The sequence below is a fragment of the Lepisosteus platostomus genome, chromosome 13 (assembly GCF_059453375.1).
Source record: "Lepisosteus platostomus isolate fLepPlt1 chromosome 13, fLepPlt1.hap1, whole genome shotgun sequence".
NCBI lineage: Eukaryota > Metazoa > Chordata > Actinopteri > Semionotiformes > Lepisosteidae > Lepisosteus > Lepisosteus platostomus.
Genome location: NC_142623.1, coordinates 45,112,986 through 45,133,933, shown reverse-complemented (window position 1 = coordinate 45,133,933; position 20,948 = coordinate 45,112,986). Strand labels below are relative to the sequence as shown.

At 35.5% G+C, this 20,948-nt stretch overlaps 1 protein-coding gene across 4 annotated transcripts in view; it reads left to right on the top strand.

Annotated features, from left to right (window-relative positions):
• The first annotated feature begins 2,215 nt into the window (after window positions 1-2,215).
• Window positions 2,216-20,948, top strand: part of LOC148650764 (pro-neuregulin-2, membrane-bound isoform-like) — a 307,325-nt gene continuing 288,592 nt past the window's right edge. The window contains exon 1 of one of the 4 annotated variants that reach the window (XM_088604908.1): window positions 2,216-3,395. In XM_088604908.1, coding sequence (XP_088461034.1) covers window positions 2,987-3,395 — 409 coding nt within the window. In that variant the 5' untranslated portion in view covers window positions 2,216-2,986. The remainder of the gene's footprint in view (window positions 3,396-20,948) is intronic. The other 3 variants (XM_088604910.1, XM_088604907.1, XM_088604909.1) reach the window with 3 other exon arrangements.

Genomic DNA, 20,948 nt, shown 5'->3' with positions numbered 1-20,948 from the left:
ATCATTTGATATCGCCGAGCACCTAATCTGCGCAACCTTCTTGTTCACAGCTCCCTTGACCGCCCTCAGCAACCATCCACACCAGGCACATTCCTGTACAACAGAGCTCGCTGTATCACTTGCAAGTACACATCTAACACCACACTCATTAAAAGGCCCCTCAGGACAATTCTGGATCACCCAGATGACATCTTGTACCTCCAGCAACCTTATTTACTGTATATCTTGCAGTAAATGCCCAGCCATCTACATTGGAGAAACAGGAAAGAGACTCTGAGACCGCTTCAGAGAACACGTCAGGGCTTTGAAGATTAAAGATCTCTCCAAGCCCATTGTCTCTCATTTCACCTCTGACGGCCATGACCACTCTAATCTTTCCGTCTGTGTTCTCAAAGACAGTCTTCCGAACTCATACATCAGAAAGACTACAAAAACCAAAACTGCGGCTAGGATCACATCTTCCCCCTTCAATTAACGACAGACTACTTTTCTTCTAAATTCTCTCTATTCATTGTAGGTTTCATTTCACACCTCTCTACACCTATCCTGACTTCACACCTCTTGATTTGCCTCTCTTTCTGCCCCCTGCTCCCGCCCCTCACTCCTCCTCTCTCCCAGCTTTTGTTCTCCCGCTACATTACCTTTGCTTACTGCCCTGTCTTTCTCACACCTGAAGAAGGTTCCATGGCTGAAACGTTGTGTTTTCCTTCTTCTTTTTTCAGCATGGAATAAACCTATTACTTGTTCCAAATCAAAATTATGCCTGTCTGTGGGAGACTGACACTGGGACTGGGAGGTGTGAAGTGTACACGAGTCACTGAGGTTCCAAGGAAGGAGGACAACCACAGAATGTATCCTTGAAGAATTCATAATAAATGCACATATTTAGTTGTGTTACTGTTAAAGACTTTATTATTATGCACTTCACTACACACTCTGGGCTTTCACGGTGCTCTGGGAGTTCTACATAATTTATGAATCATACATTTTAAAATATTTGGCCATCCGTCTTCCAATGGAGGATTCAACATCAAATACATTTTTTTTCCATATACAATGTTCCTCTCCTTTGGAACTTCTGGAGCTTAAATCATGAAGTGGTTTTGCAACCGTTCAGCTGGTTCGAGCGCTGCAATTCTGTTCCGTGCACTGAAAAAGCCACATGAAGTAAAATGAAAAAGGAAAAAGAAATAGTGGAGCAAACAGGCTCAAGTTTTGATTTGACTGTAAATTTAGCATATGATGTAGAACAAAAAGTAAAAAAGAGATATGAATAAACAAATATAAGAAACATACAGACATACCCCCCCCCCAAAAAAAAAAAAAGAAAATCAAGAAAGTGGACGATTTATAGAAAACAATAAAATGTTCAAGTACTGCTGAAACAGTATTTATTGAATGTGATGCCTTACATCTTTTGAGCCTACAATACTTTTTAAGGAACCGTTCAGTAATTCATTTAATTTAGTACGTTGGACATATAGAAAGGGTTAATTTTGCCGAACTGCGTTACCTGTGCAAGAGCTTGTCGAGGAATGAGATGGAGAGGTTTGCCGAGGCCGAGGCCCTTTGAAGCCGTGCTCACCTGCAGGGGTGAGCCGTTTGAAACAGCAGGTGTCGCTCTGCGTAAAGCATTGCGCGACGTACGGTTCCTCAGTTTTCCACATTGAACCGTTCGGACAGTAATGATATTAAAAAAACAAAAACACTGTTCAAAATATCTACCTTATGAATACGACTTTTATGTTGACGTACAGTATGAGTTGAAATTCTAAAATATGTTTTCACAATACATCATTATATATATATAAGATATATAATATACATTTTAGAGAAATATACAGAAACGAACGTGTCTATAAAATAAGAAAATAACAATTTCATGAGCCATAGCCTTATCTCGATCACCTTTTCAGTTATTAAACCTCGTGTGAAGCCCCACATAGTTCTTTTCAGTATTATGGAGGTAATGCAGCACTGACGTCCTGCTGTCTGTTTAGCAGAAGCTGAGCAGTGGATGTGACCTGAATGCAATTTATGATTTAATAATGGAATGAGCCGCAAAACACATTGAAAACAGACTTTCAGAAACGAAGCCACAGAAATGTTTCATCTGCATTTTTTCAGCCGGTCCAGCACTGCTGTACAGTCCATGTGCGATTTTTTTTATTGCGGATACTCAGTATTGTTTTGTCTTGTAAGACTGTGCCGTAAGGATTATGCTTCTGGTGAAATTTTGTACGCCTTTATTTTTGCCATGATAAGTCACGCTTGGGTTTTTAAATAAAGTAATAGTTATATTGCATTTCCACGGTGTAATTCCGATTAAATAATCTATTGTGTTTTAGGTTCAAGCAGAAGAAACTGTGCAGGCAGGTGTTGCCTGACACGTCAGTCGCGTTCTTGAGGGGAGCAAATACAGAAGGTATTTTATTTTACAACGGCGAAACAAAATAGCCTACCTTAGGTAATTTCTTTTCTGGGGAAAAAACATGCAGGTAGGTATCCGTTCAACAAGCAGATATCTAAAGGACAGCCTTTATCGCAGCCTTTCTTTACAGTGAAGGTGGGAGACCTGTTTAAATACCCGACCCAAAAGCTTACTAGCACGATTGAATTCTCTGGGCAAAGGGAACCCGGCGGTTGTCCGCCAAAGCTATTGCACTGTGAGCGGCTGTCTCAATAAATCGCAAATAAATGGAAACCCTGGGTTTCAGAATTACTTTCTAGCAGAATGCAGTGACAGGGATTTTAATCCAGTATCATTACGCCGTTTCCGGTTCCTAGCTGGTGTTTCCCCATTGCAAACTCTTGAAAAAGCAGCATATCCAAATGGCATGGACACTTACGCAAGGTCTGCTGCTCAGCCGTGCTACTGGAGCCTATTTGCAGTCTCCTACTTCAACTCAACTCCATCATCATCACCCAACAGCAACGAGAGCACTGCAGCAGCCCGAGCAGCGACCACAGAGCCAAAGCAGACGGCATGAGGCTTGATTCAGTACATTTCTCCATGCTGGTCATCGGGGTCTCCTTCGCCTGCTACTCCCCGAGTTTGAATTCTTTGCAGGACCAGGCTTACAAATCAGCAGTGGTCATTGAAGGCAAGGTGCAGTCGGTACCTGTTAATGTCTCCAAGGAGCCCTACAGTGTGAATGTCAAAGTACTGGACGTGTGGCCCCTCAACAGCGGGGGTCTAGAGAGGGATCAGCTTGTGACCATCGGGGAATTTGGATCGGAGGCTCCGTGCACCAAAGTGAAAAAGAACCACAAATACATCTTTTTCATGGACCCAACCGACGAGCCGTTAGTATTCAAGGCATCGTTCGCTCCCTTAGACACCAGCGGGAAGAATCTAAAAAAAGATGTTGGGAGGATCTTGTGTGAAGACTGCGGTAAGTTTATTCTTCTCTGTAGTGAAAGCTCCCCGTGTTTCTGTTTGCTGTATTGATATTGCCCGTGGACACGTTGAATTGCGTTTAATAGCCTATTGAAGGCTTCCGTGTGGTTAAACCACTGCACTGGGTTTCCTAATAAGGTTAAATTATTAGTTAAACTGTAAGTAACAGATGGGTGTTTGTTGGGCGTCTCTGCAGTCTTGATATAATTAGAAATGTTAACATCTTTGGGTTTATGTAACATTACATATCTATTATATAGATAGATGAAGGGTAATTCTAAACACGTGTGTTATCACAATTATTTAATCTATGATTAAGGAGAAATTGAGAATTGTAGCTGCAAGTTTTTATATTTTAGCAATTGTCTTTTGTAGCATTTTCATTGCAACATAAAACGTGCACTCAAGGGCTGTTTGTGCGGAAAAAATGGTTAATATATTTTGGGTGATGCAGTATGCTGTAGCAGCTCCCATTGAACGGAGCAGGCTATGCAGTTACATCTTTGAAGACCTTTCCAATATTTGCAGGGCAATGTGTTTGTGATCCCCTCGCTGTGTCTTCTGTGTTTCTGCACGCTAGAGGCTGATGATTTTGTTTCGGTAATTTTGCATAATCTTTTTTTTAATTACCTAAAATCGTCTTAACTATGAAAGTTGATACTATGCTGCTATAGTATGTACTATCATAAACGAAGTTGCAGCAGCTATTTTCCTAATATTGTACTGCTATGCGTATCGTAAACGAAGACGCAGCAAGACTGTTGTATTAAAATATAAATGATAAAGTAGTGTGGAAGATTTGTGGTTAATGTACTTGTTGGAGAATGTACTGATGAACTCTGTGCCTTTCGTTGATCCTGACGTTACCCATACCTAGAATAAGGCTGTCATATCAGTGGTTAAACTTAATTTGGGGTATCTGTAATAACAACAGAGTCACAGTGTCATATTTGCTGTCTTACGCTGCTGACGAATAAAATGATGTTGACTTATTCCCGATAATAGGGACTTATGCAAATATAAGCATTGTTAGACCGTTGATGTGGTGATAGAAAGTACTATACGACTATTTGATCTGGATTAAAAAAAAAAACATGCCTGCATTCCAGTGCCTACAGTGTTGAAAACGTTTGCTGCATAGTTAAGCCTTACCGTTTAATATTAATCATGGTGAAGGTAGCAAACATTTAATGCTAAAAGGTTCATGTTACCAACTCTAGATTTGTGTAATCATTTGTTATGAAGGGGGAGCGGTTGGGGGATCCTGGCCGCTGCAGTTGAAAAACAATTCGCTGGTACATCACTTCAGACATTAGCAGTTAATATGAAAAAATATAGGTTGCTGAGATTTTAATTACTGTGACCGAAAACCATCATTTTATTGTATTTTTTTCCCCCTGATTCTAACAGCTTTTATCAGGTTGAACAGTTTTCCACTGCAGCGTTTTACCATTCCTAATGAATTCAATACGCATCATCTGAAACATGTTTGCCTTTGCAATTATCAAATAATACAAACATACATTTAATCAAATTTACTCTCCCATCAATTGAGACTTATTGAAACAGTCATACTTAAGATAATAAAAGGTGAAGGCAGTCCTTTTAAGAAACACTGGCACTTTACTGGAAGATAGTACTTCACAAAGGATCAGAATAAGGAGTATTTCTCACAGTCGAAGATGTTTATAGTAGCAAATACCAAAGACAAATTATACATACCAGTGTTAAATAACCTTCATGTCTGAACTGAAGAGATTGTACATAATATTGACCATAACCTATGAAAACAGTTGTTTGGGTCATTATTACTACCTGCCTGTGTGCTGGTGCTGCAGTAAATGAAATGCTACTGTGGACTGAATGAATGTCAGGTCTGTTATCTGCTGAAACCCGTTGCATAGCAAAAAAAAAAAATGCAGATGACAGTAGGCTTGAGAATGGATAGAAAATACTGCATACAAGGGTGTCACTGACACTGTTTTAGTGCTCTTTCCTAATATACTAACTTGATTGTTGGAGTATTTTCAGTCATAAAGCTGATACATTTACCAAGAGTGACATCTTTGCACAGTAAAGCTGGAAATGGAATCACTCTGCTCTTTAGTGATGTCTGTGGTACATGATCTTTGAAAATGTCTGCATGTGAAATGAACACATTGCTTAAAAATAAACAGAAGAGGAGAAATATGGTCCATTGCAGCCATGCAGTGTTCAGTAGATGAAATTTCCAAATGAGATAGATGGACTTATTCTGTCTTGTAACCATTTCTATGGAAAAATAATTTCATCTATGCCTTTTTTTCAACATTACATAGTATCCTTACTATACTAAAAACCTTGATTTATATGCTGAAGTGTCCTTAGTGTTAAATGCTAATTTTTCAGTCTCATTTTTCCTCCTTTTGCTGCGCTGAACCTAACAGAAAGCTTGGAGGTTCATTTACCAGTCCTTTGTGGGCTTTTGATATCAACTAAATTTTCCATTCCTTCAAATAAAGGAGGTTTCATAGGATTTTGTTGGACTGTTTTGTCATGCATGGATTATTGTTATTTAAAAGTATGTTCATGGAATTTTTAGTGAACAGAATAATAAATATTGATGTATGTGAAGAATCTAAATTTTTCATCAGCGCTGTATGGGGAGGTTCAAATGTTTGTATAGTGGTTAACTACAGTAATATGTGCATCACATCACTTAATTGTGATGTAAACTGTATATTCTGCAGCAGAATCGTTGGCTGAACAGATCAGAAACGTCTTCTCCCTCTCTGGTCTTGAACGTTTTCTACTGAGGACTTGCAGACTGAGTAATACAATTAGAGCAGCACTTGTATCTGTTGCTGCAATAGAGACTGCTGTGCCAGTTTGCTTGTGTGTCATACACTGCTCTGTTGGAAAAGGAAGCCAGGATACTGACACATGAATAGCACTTTAGCAAAATAGTACTCTATACAGTAACTGTATTGATGTCCGCCTGGCATCTATACTGTACATGTATTGTGAAGGTCATCCCCACACTACCTACAGTTAATTCAATTCACTTCAAACTTACTTGCTTGGCACGACTATTTACAGTAACTTCTTTGAGAAACGAGCAGAAATGCAAGCAATATTTATCAAAAACAATTATTGTACATTTTTTTATATTAAGAGCAATAGATAGAAATAAAAATAGGTTAAACTAGACACAGGTCAGAAATGTGCCTGGAATATAATAATAGTCTACAAAATGGTGCCAAAACCCAAAACAAATGTAGTTAATTTTTTTGGCACATCAGTGCATTACACCGTGAGTAACTCTAGATTTAAAAGGCCATTTCAGTGTGTTTTTTATCCATTTTTATATGGGGCTGTGATGCGTGAAAGTGTTAATGAAGCATCTTAATGGTAGAAAAGACAGTTGGCGGTCAGCAGTTGCTGAGTGGCCTAATGAAGAATACAATGTGTACATTCTAGCACGATCTCTGGTATTGATCAAACACAGTTCTCTTATGTCTTTAGTGTCCTTGAACTATTTTATATGTTGTTACCTTATTGATTAAAGTAGCTGTGCATGACCCAGCCTGTTTTAAAATTTAATTTGCTTCTACAAAGGGTGTTTTCATCTTTGTAGAGCGACAACTTTTTATAAGCTGTTAATAGGTATGATACTTTTCATATACTAAAAACATACATGAAATGTAAATTATATTACAAATACCCAAATAAGTGGAATAACAATGTCAAAATGTCACTATATTATATAGTTGTAGCTCAGGTGAATGTTATTTCTTTTAAATTGATGGCATTGATTATCTAAATAAAGGTCAATTTATGCATACTACTCATCTCAGCATATTCAGTACAGTAAGGTTCAATACAGTATTTTTGGCCGTTGGGGAATTACACTTGTAGATAACTGATTTAATTAGTTTAGTGTAACAAGCTATAACTGTTGTCTGAATTCAACTGAAATGTATGAAAACGTTCATGATAGAAATGGATAGTAGACAACCTGATTGCTCTTGAGTGAGGCACAGAAGAGTTGATGTCTCGCTATTGGCTAGATACCGATAGTGAACATGAACAGCAGGCAGGTCATGGAGCAGGCTTGCAGGGACAGGACAGGACAGAAGTAATGAGTCACCTGGATTGTGATATTGCAATAAAATCCCTCTAAATTCACCATGAGACTGGTTGGAGTGCACTGACACAAACTGCAGGAAACTGCAAAGCTGAGAAGCTGTTATAAAATAGTAACAGAAGAAAGATAAAATATAAAAAAATTCAAAATTAAAGTATTAGAATATATTGTTCTTCATTGGATTTCTGCAAAGAATCAGTATACACTATTAATTTTATATGGACATTTATTAAATTCTCCAAAGAAAATACCAGGAAGAATCTATTTTTTCAGGCAATTTATAACAATTTTTTTTCCTCATCAAAATATCTGTCATTGTTATCAACAACAGCTGCACACACTTTAGGCATTTTGTCAAAAAAAAAACAGGCCAAAAAATATGTAGTATGTGTTTTTTCTACTACAATGGACTAAAAATTAGGGTAAGTAGTTTAGATAGAGCTTTTGGTCTGCTGAAATGTCACATCCCCCTTCATCAGGCACAAACGGAAAGAAAATAATTTTAAAAATAAGAACACAAGACTGTTTGACCTTTCATGCTTGTTTAGTTGTTGTTTAGTCCACAGTCTTTTGTGTAAAAAAAGGCCTTCTGTTCTTGATTTATAAGCCTTTTTGTTTTACAACAAATTGTTTTTTCATATATTATTATATTAAAAAATATTTTCCTTTTTCAGCTTTGCAAAGACTTTAATTTTTCTCTTATTCAATTCTTTTATGCACGTGGTGATACAATGGACACTGGAAAAAATGAAAATAAAAAATGAAATAGTAATACTTTACACTGTTTTAGATTAGGCAAAATTTGTAACTGACTCTCTTCTTGGGCAACAAAGAACAAAGAAACATCAATTTCTGGGTTGTTAAGCCATGAAAGAATTTGTGAAAATATGTAAAATGTGATTATATATAAAGTAATAGGAAAAATGCAAAAATTATATTTTTTGGGTCCTTTTGGGGTACATTGTTCAAATTTTAAGAAACCAGATCAAGGGGAAGCACTGCACATTATCAACAGGCACTTCTAAAAAATTAGATTAACTTCCAATTAAAACCCACAGAAGGTAATAGGCACAGAAACACCTAGCTGTACCCTGCTTTGAATTAAAATGTTGGTTAAGAGAACAACTTAAAAGAAACAGTTCATTGTGTTCAGTATGTTGAAAGATATAAGATAATGCAGATCTAACAATGCCAGTGTTGAATATGCCTTTTATACTATATAAAGAGACACATAAGTATGATGGTTAACATTGTAATGGTATGAAAATGATTTATATTTAGCAGTAAAGGAGTAATGTGGTGCTTTTTATTTTATGTAGAAGTAGTTTTGTCAGTAATTATTGTATCGCAGTATTCTTTAATGGTAAGAACTGTGTTTTACCATAATATTTATAGTAGCTGTAATTTGATTGTTTAACTGACTTGTTATTGTTTTGCCTGTTTTGCCAAATATGATTGCAACCATATTTTAACTGCGAACAATTAATTATTAATTGAACAATAATTTTTAATCTATAGACATTTACATATAAGAGGGAAAAGATGCTAAATTTGGATGTTTATACCATTATATCTCATTCTTTCACAATTTTGAAGTTTTTTTTAAGCAGGTAGACCTGACAAGAAGGTATGTTTTTTTTATCCTTCCTGGTAACAGGTACAGTACCTTTTACCAAACCAGTTTAACACAAACCAAAAGATTAATCACATGCAAGAATATAAGAAGGGATTCCAATAAAATTAGACAATTCGGCCCATCTAAATTGTTTAGGTGCCTTTACGTATTGTAAGTGGTCTGAGAATCCCCTGCAGTCAGAAAGAAGCCTGTTCAACAACAGGGATGGATAACTTAGACTTCCACAGCCATTTGCAACTAATGCAACAAACGTTCATATGTGACTGATACAATTTGTGGAGAATTACAGTGAACTGTGTTAGGACTACCATCTTCTCAATTTATATCAGTCATCTAAATTCATAGATGACACCAGCAAACGCCTTCATCTGTTCTTAATCTACCTGTAGTAAACGTACATTACCTTACATATGAACAATTTATTAAATTCTCTAGGACCTTTTTTAAGCTCATGTTGGCTATTTCCTTAAAATGTTTTGCCATACAGGTGATCCTCCCATTTACTTCTAATTATTGTAATATACTTAATAGAAATAAGACTTAATTACAATTAAGTGCTTTAGTTTCTTTACCCTTTTATGGATGGGTGCTGCGATTTTTGTTCAGTGGATGTTACAGCTTTCTTGAGAGTCATAAGAAGAACTGCGTTGACACTCAATGGGTAACATTCTTTTGTTTCTTTAAGTACAATTGGTCGAATACAATGAGGTAAGCCTTGGAGATTTGTTGTCCTGGAGATTTGTTAATCTTAAGTGCTTCTAAATTCCTGAAACAAGTCTTCTTTGTAATGCAGACATTTGTTTTTTCTCAGTATGAGGCATGCCAGTTTCTTTCTGCGGAAACAGCTGTGTGAAATATTCATTTAATATATTAGACATTTCCATTAAATTTCCCGAAAGTTCCTATTACTTCACTTTATCCTTTAATGCTCTTTTGCTGTTGTACATAAATAAATGTTATTATTTTCATTGCAGTATTCTTTACTATCTCAGTCTATCTCAGTCCCTTTTTTATGTCCTGTTATACCAGTCCTTTCCAATTTATTGTACTCAACTTCTTGAACTGTATATTCTTTTGTAAAGCTTTTATAAAGTGATTTCTTTCTCCTTATATTTTACTTGATGAATTAAACTGTTTGGGCTCCTGCTTTCTAGGAGGAATGAATGTGTTTTGGGCTCTGAACAGCATTGAGTATCCTTGAATTGAAACCGCTTTATTCACCGATATCGTATTTTAATATTATTGATTATTACACCGCTATTTAATGGTAAGCTCTTATTATGATTTTAAAGGCTTATTAGTTAATGATTAATTATAGTGTATACACTATATAGTGTATATAAATGAGTCTATGTCAATCTGGGGAAACCAAAACTGGAAGATCCTGAGATTGACAGAGCTCTGTTATTCCACCTAGAGCAGTGTTTCCTACTCTTGGTCCTGGAGGTCCTTCTCTGTCTTCTGGTTTTACTTTCAGACAAGTTCTTCCTTAATTCTGCTTATTGAACAATGAATTGAATCCCAGAAGTCCAAGGGGACTACAAATCTTTGTCTCCTGACAACTCTGAGGAAGACATTTGGTCAGGTGTGTGTATAAATCCAGAAAGCAAAGGCTTCCTGATGTCCTGCATCTGCTGTTTCAAGAGGGCTGAACTATTGGGCTGCCTTTCACCTGGGGGCGAAGAAGCTGAGATGAGAGAGAGAAACAGAGTGGCAATCTATGAATTCAGTGTTGGGGTATGATTTGGAAGAGGTTAGCTGGTTCCTCTATTTCGTCCCTCCCACAAGAGTTTAGTTAATACTCAAAAAGAGCCCTTTTTCTTCTTTCCTGTTATTCTAACATCCTGAACTTTAAATAAAAGTAAAACACGACTATATTTGCTAACTATGTGTGGCTTTTGCTTGCAATTTCTCTCCTCAGCTGCAAGTTCCCCAAGACGGCAGACGACCATGAGAAACTCTGGTTATATTCACCAAACTAGAAGTATGAGACCACTATTTAAATGAAAATGACAAAGATATATTTTCACCCTATGTCTTGGAACAAAACAAACACAATTTTGTATTAGATCATTTCTGAAACTAAAACCCTAGTATGGAAAATAGTTCAGAAACAGAGTTGAATAATTTTAACTGATTTAAGAGTTTGTTTGATCAAATACCAGAAGACACAAGGTTTCCTCCAGCCAGGATCGCAAACCACTGATCTAGGAGATATAACTGGATATTCATAAGTTAATAAATAGCAGTATTATCCTAAAGGAATAAGAGAAAGCTGACTATACATTTAAGAACATAAGAAAGAAAACATCTATCTAGTTCATTTAGTAGCTAGTAGCTAAACTATCTGAGGTGTTCATCTAGCCATTTTATGAAAGAAGACAGGGTACCCTGGGTGCATTACATCTGAAATTTGTAGATGCAATAAGAAATGCATTTTGGATAATATAAAGCTTTAATTTGTGGTGATGCTTATTATTTATAAGGGAAGGATGATTAGTTTATCCTCCAGTATGTTGTAAATTTTAAGGTATTTCTCATCAGACGTGTGAATGTTACAACACTGTTAAAGATCTATGTCAGAATATGCGGATGTTACTCCATTATTTGAAAATTGATATGCAAGTGGCTCACAAACTAGAGTGTGTTTGAAAACACACAGTGTGGATGAATGTAATAATATTCAGATTATAATCATATAATAGGTCTGACCAAATGAAGAAGTCATAATAGATTCACTATATGTTACATTAAATTGCATGAAATCTTAATATTTGTTATTTTATTATTTATTTGTGCTGTCTTTCCTTTTCTGTGGTAGTGAATTTTTTTTCTCTTTATACTGAATGGTTTGATAACACATCTCATTGTATTTCGATATACACGTGCCTTTTTACCAATGAGAGTACAGTTACTATTATCTTTAAGAACATGTAGGCAAATGTAGCAATACATGTTTGACAGCTAAAGCTAAATGCAAGTATATTTCAGGAAAATATTTGACATGTCTGCAATGGAATTGTCAGTAGATTTTTGTAAAGAAGGTCCCAACCAGGCAAGCTTTGGAGAATTACAAAGTGTCAGGGTGTTTCTATTATGCTTTTTTGATAAGAAGCTTGAATTAAAAAAAACTTTTTTGTTGTACTCTGATATTTCAATAATCATGAACATATGGTAATATAATTTTACATTAATCACACTAACAGTGTTGATAAGTAAAAAATATCCTGTGTTCATATCACTTGTCATCAAGAATTGAGACTAAAGATAAGTTTCACTAATTCTGTAAGGTTAGCACATAGGCGAAGAAACACAGGCATTGTTTATCCATCAATATTTTTATTTTATTTTTAACAATGGGTTCATAACAAATTTCTAGAGTAAGGTAAGTATTAAGGCATTAATGCATTTCTTAAAATTACAATTCTCTTCAATGGATTATTCTGATAACTGCATTTACAATCACAATAAAACTGAACATTTGATGTATGCGTTTGTCAGGAAGCAAAGATAATATTAATAATTTCTGGCTATATATACTTATTTGAGGCAGATTGTCACACCAAAGGTAATTCAAGTTTTGAAGAAGTAAAGAGTTGCCGTAACAGTTTTAACAAATGCTATCTGCTAATGTTTACATTCTGTGTTTCAAGGACTTCTGTTTGACGTTTATGAGCACATTTAAGATGGTTACAAGAAAATAAAAACAAAATAACATTGTATATATCAAAAAGGTTTTAACACCTTAGTAATACAGAGGTGTAAAGCATCACCAGTCTCATTTTTTATCCTGTAGATAAACATGTGCTCAATTTGTTTAAACACCAGTGAAGTTGCAATGTTTTTTGGCATAGGTTTCAAATACTGCCTGAGAAAAGGACTTACTTACAGCAACAATTTTTTAGCTAAATCAGAGTGCAATGCATCTTTATATATATCACAAAAATTAAAAATGATATATGGTCCCTTTCAAAAAGCTAAAAGGAAATATGCATATCAACAATATCTCATTCAATGTTTTCTTTCAGAGCTGTTCATAGGGAACAACAAAAAATAACATTGAGAATGAACCTTGATGACATTGATATTGTACGTACTGGTAACATGTTCTTATACATGGGCATATTACTTAATTGGAATTAAAAGAAAATACTATTTAATCTTTTTAAATAAGAATCAGACTGCCACTCTACATTAATACTGTATCTAGTTATGATACACAAATAGAACCACTTCCCTCGGGCAGCTCAGTGGTGTCCTGCTCTGTGTCAGTAAGGATTTCATCATGCATTTCTGAACTACTGGTATGACAAAGAACATGTCTGTTCAGAAATAAAATGTATAATTAGGGTATTAATCTCTTATGAAGTTAGCATAAAATTTGTCCTAAGTATTGTAGTATTGTGACTTGGCTTGTATATTTTAGTTGCTGTATGAATTGGTAAAAGTTCCTTTCAGTTGCATCAGTGGTGTAAATGAGGCACAAATTCAATTACCATTCCCAGAAACAAGAAAATTGTGAGGTGGTAAAACACTGAGGAGGACAGGGACCGTCAAGGGAGACCTTCTGTTTTGGATCATGAAGGCAAAACTGTCCAGATCAAAGTTCTGGACCTGGTAGCATCAAACACCCAATATATTTCAGTCTGTAAGTCTGAGGCTGCTGATTTCCACTGAAGGGACTGATGAGATTAATCAGATCTCGTCAGTCGACAAGATTCCTTCGATTGAGATTAATTATACAGCATGTGCATGTGCAGTGGAAGACAATCACTTTTCTTATGTGTAACACTTTCCTGCCTTTTTTTGCTTGTTTGTTTCTTGGGGGGGGGGTTGTGTAGAAGATGGGGTTGGGGGTAGTATACATTAAGTCATGTGATGATACATGGACTCTTTTCCTTGAAGGTACAGTACAGATGAAGTGTCTTCTCTAGACATTGTCATTTTTTTATCTTTAAGAACTGTGTTCTAAAATATACTAAAGCAAACAAATGGCACAGGACATGTATTCAGATAAAGAACTGGAGTGATTTGATGTCAATATATCAGGAAATGTAAATATTATTCTGTACTCCTATGACGTAGAAGTATCAGCCTAAATCAGTCCATCAATCTTATAGCGAATACTGTAGTTCTGGTGTGCGCTCTGTTGTGCAGAAGAATTTTGAACATTTTGAATGTTCAAATACTGTAAATGACTTCTAATGACGTATATCTTTCTGTTTGTCTGCTCAGCAGGCATACATACCCTTTTTAACTTCCCTGTACAGGTTGTATAGCATATGGACAGTTCAATGGTTTTGTTTTTACCTGCAAAATTTCTACGGCAGTCCTGCTCTTCATCTTCCTCTTCTTCCTATTTTTCCTTACCTACTGTATTCTAGTGTATAAATTCAACCTGGAAGTATAAATTGAGCACAGATTATATCTTTTTAGTCATATTTATACCTTTACTAGGTTTGAGCTATACTGTACATCCTGTGCAGCTCATAAACCTTGCAGATCTCTGGTAAATACTTTACATATCAATGTGACTGATGTTTAATTACAGGTTTCTTTGACTACAAGGGGCCGCTTACTGTACTTCGTTATCGATGTTGTTCTTCAGCCATGTATTAAAGCTATGATAGATGTTTTATAGACATGCTGTATGGTGATAAAAGGGTGAAATGTAATTACTTTAGATTTTGAACGTTGTTGTGTATATTTATTATACCCAACAAATTAGGGATTTACTAAAACATATCTGTATAGCAGAAGGATAAGCAGTTAAAGCAGCTGAGATTATTATGTACATTAGTGCACATCCCCTGGTCCCCCTTACCATACATAGCTCTCACCTTAGCATTCCTAAGTGATCAAAAGGGAATTTTTCCTTTGATTGAGTTGACATTTTATGGTGTTGAATAAGAGAGTCATTTGGGATTCCATTTGTGTCCTGGCAGCTATATACTTAAGCATAATGCAATAAGGAATATTCATATTGGACTGTTGATTAATTACTTCTGTGGCCACTTTTAATGAGACTGAGTCAATCTCTTGTAAATCATCTGCAGTACCATTTGTGTTTTCTTCCTTTCTCCAAAGGTCTTTTTCCATATGCATTCTTCTTGTTTCTGTTTCTACAAACCCATAGAATAATTGAAGAAAACTGAAGTCACAATCCAGGGCCTCAGAAAGTAGAGTAGAACCAGTAGATGGGATGGTTTTTTTTTATTTTAGGAAACTGCAGCTGCATCATTTCATAATCTCATGTACTCTTGCCTCAATGGTTTATTAAGGATATATACGTTTATAAAGTATATCTATACACGTTATATTTGCTCATAAATACACCATAAAGAATAAAGAAGTCTAAATCAATAAAAAATAACTCACTCAAGCCCAGAGCTGATGGTTAGTATTCTAGAGAAATGATTTGTGATGCTTTGATGAATATAATGATTCTGGCCACTGCCCTTTCATAAAATATCCTTGGGTTTGATCCTTCAAGACTGGAGCCAAAGCTATCCTGGGCCATTATCTTAGTGTGTTGATAATACAGAAATGTATTGGACATTGTCTACATAAATATATACATTATGTAGTATGCCAGAAATACATATACATAATACTTTATGAGATGGTCTTGCAAGTGGTCTCAGAACTGTATGCATATTATAGTTTTCAAAACATCTACATTTTCTTCTGAGAAATCTCCTGGTTTGCAATATTACTCATTAATAATTAGTGTCTTGGTCATTCTAAAGATTGTTTACAGTGGCATATATTTCAAAATCTTAATTTCATTTACAGCAATTAAGAAAAAAAATAAACCTCATAATCCTCATGCTATACCTATTAGTCTCATTCTTAGTGTGACTTCACCTTTATTGTCCAGATCTAAAGGTGATCAGATCCTTGTATTTCAATTTGTCTTTATCAGACTTGCCTGAAAGTTTGACACAAACAAAATCATGTAAAAGCACATCACTTTTGTTGAATATTTTGGAAAACCAATCCTTATAATGAGTTGTTCCATTCAATATAAATACCACCGTTTTTGTGTATCATGGGTAAATAATCCTTCTGGAAATTGCTCCATTTTTTGTATTAATCTGCTTGTTTTTTTACAGACATCCACATTGTTATACATGAGTATATTTGATTCATGAAAAACAGTGGTCACTTGATGTAGGAAAAATGTGTTTGCCTTTGTTCGGTTAACTCATTAGATGCCAGCAGCTGAATTAGGTAGTAAATACCCTTTTTTATAGCAGCCAGAAATGCTGTATAGCTCTGGATTGTCACTGTTAATATGTCGCATCTGGCAGAGAATTTGAAAGGGTAAAAATATTTTGGTCCCTTCTGGCTCAACCTATATTTAATGCCTATAAATTGTGCTGAATGCAAGTACTGTATATGTCTAGAATAAAAATGGAGAAGACCCAGAAATCTCGGGAGGCATCTTACTCATGTTCCAATCATGGTTTTTTTTTCCAGTTTAAATTGAATCAAGATTGAATTCCCCTCCAGCATGCCTGTGTGCTTACCTAAGACACTGTTTTGAACATGCTATACTCTTATGAGGAAAGAGGTATGTTTTTGTTCCTTGTGCCCTTGCTATTTTTTTAGCTTCTGCCTAAACAGCAACTCATAGCATTTGCTATCACCTGTTTTGGCAGTGCTGATTCAGCAGATACACTCTGGGGAACAAAGACAGAAATAATGGGTAATACAGTATTGTTAGTATTGATGTGTAGATTGATATGACTGCTAAATAGACTGATGTTGAAATCAAGCATATAGTTTTTAGGAAGGAAGATTATTTTATTTCCTGTATTGAAATTGTTACTGTATATCTTTACTTATTGAAACAGGATTGTTTGAAAACATGGCAGTAAAGATGTTTGCAAATGGGATACTTGAGCCTCCTGTTGCTTAAGGTAAAATGCTTGCTCATTTCCCTTAAAAAATGGTAGAATTTTTAGTTAATGATAAGTTAGCCAGATAAATAATACATTTGACATTCCTAGGAAGTTGTCAAAGTGTCAGAATGATGGCATTCACAGCACCATGTTTTTGTTTGACTAGTCACCTAGTATTTCATCATACTTTGCTCATACCTAGTATGTCGTCAGACTGTTATGCTCTCAGTCACTCTAGCGTCCTTAGAACAGGATGTTTACAGTACGTAGAATTCTGAGCTACAGTTCTAGCCTTTGTGAGTAACGTTCCTAAATGTTTGTAAATGTTTATTGGTACACCGTTCTAATTTCTAACAGTTTTTTTTAATAACAGATAAAAATGATGGAATTTGAAACACAAACAAAATGGGAATTGGAAATAAACGAAAATGTAAAAACTTAGTAAGATCTGAAGCTAATAAAATAGTGAAACTAAAACACTATTACTTCACAAAGGTTGGTGTTTTGAAAACAGTAGTCTCCACATGTATACCAGTTTCCCAGGTTCTGGTTTCAGATGCCCTGATGTTTCTCATTGGGCCTGTTCCTTCAGAGGTTCATCTACAGCAGGAGATGCACAATTGGCACTAGCATATTGACACCATCATTTGGCAACTTGAGAGTCCAAATTAGTGTGTCTGTTTTGACTCATATGGTCCATACGTTCTTTCTTTTTGCAGGAGAGACATGCCAATATGTGGTATGTCTCTCCTGCAGTCTTCTTGTGCTATCCTCTATGATTGAGTTTATTACACTGAAGCTACCAGGTTAATGGAAATGGGTTTTGACATACCAGCACATTGTTTCCATTCCAAGGCACACTTATAAGTGCACAAATATAAACATTTTGTGGCTCACTGTCCCTTGCCTCTCCCATACATTAACAGCCCAGTCGCATTATTATTAATATTCTAAACAAGTTTCAATTAATTTTTGTTTTCCGGTTTTTAATCTGAGTTTTCCTCAAGGCTCACAGTCATTTTATCCTGGCAGTAGCTGATAGAAGTGAAACACAAAGCTCTTGCTCAGCTGCTCTCAGATGATCTATGTTTAAATTTCATGTCCATCAAAATTGAAAAACTTAACTCTCACCAAAGAGTTTTAGTGTAACGGTTGTAAATCACAGCCTCTGTCTCATGTGAACTTATCAAATGTGCAACACAGCCTTTCTGTTCAACAGTTTTTACTCCACAGAACTAATATATATTAACAATATTTAATGGATACGTTTTTTTTTATTTTTCTCATTTGTGACATTTTCATAATTCTTGAGCATACTGTTGTGTTTACTATTCTGAAAAGCAGTGGGAGACAGAAGGTGATGCTTCAAAATATTTGTCTGTTACAAAAATATTTTTTTCTAAAGTAGGTGCCATCTATTTATGTTTGTCTTGCCTATATTTTATTTTTGAATCGTATTGTAAATAGCTATACTATTATACAAAATTGTGTATAGTATATATAACTGTATAGCAGCAAGAATGCCTGTCTGTTTATTCTCAGATTTAATGCAGTTTTTTTATGAAAGTCTGAATTGTTCAAAGTAGAAAACTTTCAGCCATAAAATAAATTGTGCTTTACAAAACCACCCTTGAATAATGCATTAGCATATAAGCATATGAAATAAAAAAATCTTATTGTAACAGTATGATAAGTCGACAAACCTAAAATATAATTTTGACAAACTCTTGAAACATTTTTTTAGATACCATTTTTTCAAGTATTAAGTTGAGATTTGTATTCTATAAAGGATGACATCTATTCTTGATGACAACATTTTCAAATGCTTATTTAGTCACATAGCCACCTAGGGCATCCTTAAGAATTAAGAAGAATTAAGACGGACGTCTCTGGAAAGAACTCTTGCCTTTCATTTTATTATTTTACCTTATCTTTGAATATTAATGGAAAATTAACTCATTTACCATTGATTGCTGAGTCAACGTTTTTCTGCATCTTGGAAAGACTTTCATGCAGCAGTGTTTGGGGATATAACTCATGACATTTTTTCCACCAAAGTTTCCATATTACAGAACCATCACTTATCCTATAATGCTTATGCGAAAAGCACGTGAAATTCAGTAGCTTTGGATCAGAGCCTGACTGTGCACCTTATTGGTTTTCTTTCTTATATATGACTGCAGTGTATTTTCAAGAGACACAATCCTCTGCTCTGCATAGAAGAATCTGGGGTGATTTAATAAAAGTGCATCTTCATAGAAGAGAAAGATGTTTTTTCTACAAAAGCACAGTAAAGAAGTTGCTACCTTGATTTAAAAAGGCTTAGAGCAAGAAGACATGCTCTTGGACATACAGAAGAGATTGTGGCAAGGATAATGGGTTTCCTTCAGATCACTTGGAGGGAAGCATGTATAGATACTGTATAATTGAAGATATATAGACAGCAGTGGACCTGAAATTACGTAAATAAACTGTTACCTACTTAAATTTACTGCTACGTAGGATCATGTGACATTGCTTATGTCACACAAACAACTTTCAGGATTTCAGAATGCACTCAAAACTGTGCTTTGGCTGTGCTTCTGTTCCTTATCTTTCTTCCTGTTTTACGGGGGCTGGTCGTATATATTGACTCTTAAGAGTAACACCCAATATTGATTTCACACCTAAAGCCAAAGGGAATAAAAGAAGGAAGAGAAAAACATGTGCATTTAAGATTAGTGTTGTATTTGCTGAAAATGAAAAGGTAAAAGCATGTGAATAGTTCCTAGAAGTCTTTATGTAAGAGCACACATGGTGAAAATGTTGGAATGGATGAAAAACAGTAGATTCCATGGACTCAAAACCAGTTCCAGAAAAAGGAATAGTTTTATTTTTTATGTTGTGGAAATTCAGGGGTACACCAGTTATCTGAACCATCGCAGTTACAAGAACCAGCCATAATAACGGGGGAACAGGCACATACAGACCTGTACACATGCAGTACAGACATGTCTACTACATGTGTTAAGTAATAGAAAGAGGAAGGTAACCAGTGTGGTTGAGTTTAATTTTTTGTTCTCAAGAGTTACTAGTTTGTGAGCCTTTTGACTATGGGATTAAGAGTAAATAAGACAGCTGTTCACCTCATTCAATACTTCTTTTTATCCTGCACTTAACAGACATGCAACTATTTTCTAGCCATACTTTTAGTAGTAGAAATTAATCAGGAAGTGCTGATGTTTCACAACATAAAGGGAATTTAAATTGCAGTGCATTATATTTATCTGAAGTTATAATTACATGAGGTCATGTCACTGTCAAAATTGAAAAATGTGTTGCAATCTTTCATTCTGATATTGTGATACTTCACCATTTTATGGATGTCAAGAAAAAGGGTATTTTGAAGGAGTATTCATTATAGAAATAGTATATAGAAACTACATGAAATTGCAAAAAAACAAGAAAACTAAGGAAAAACCAAGAGCAGGAGACATTTCTTTACCAATAGATTTGTGGGAGTTTTGAATAAGCTTGTTATACATGTTGTTTCTGTTTTGTTTCAAGAAACTGCTGCATGAACCCCTTGGATCAATTTACTACTACAGAATGGGTTAGAATGGCTGAATGGTATCGTCTGATTTGTTACCTTTCTTATGGTCTTATTTCGACATCATAAGATAAGATCACTTTATTGGCCATATACAATTTATTGTATTAGGAATTTGTCTTTTCACATACCCTAACTTGCTCTCCATGAGACACAGACAAGAGAAGCTGGGGGTCAGAGCCCAGTGTCAGCCATTGATACAGCACCCCTAGAGCAGTCGGGGTTAAGGGCCTTGCTCAGGGGCCCAACTGAGTAGGATTCCTCTGCCGGCCGCAGGATACAAACCAGCA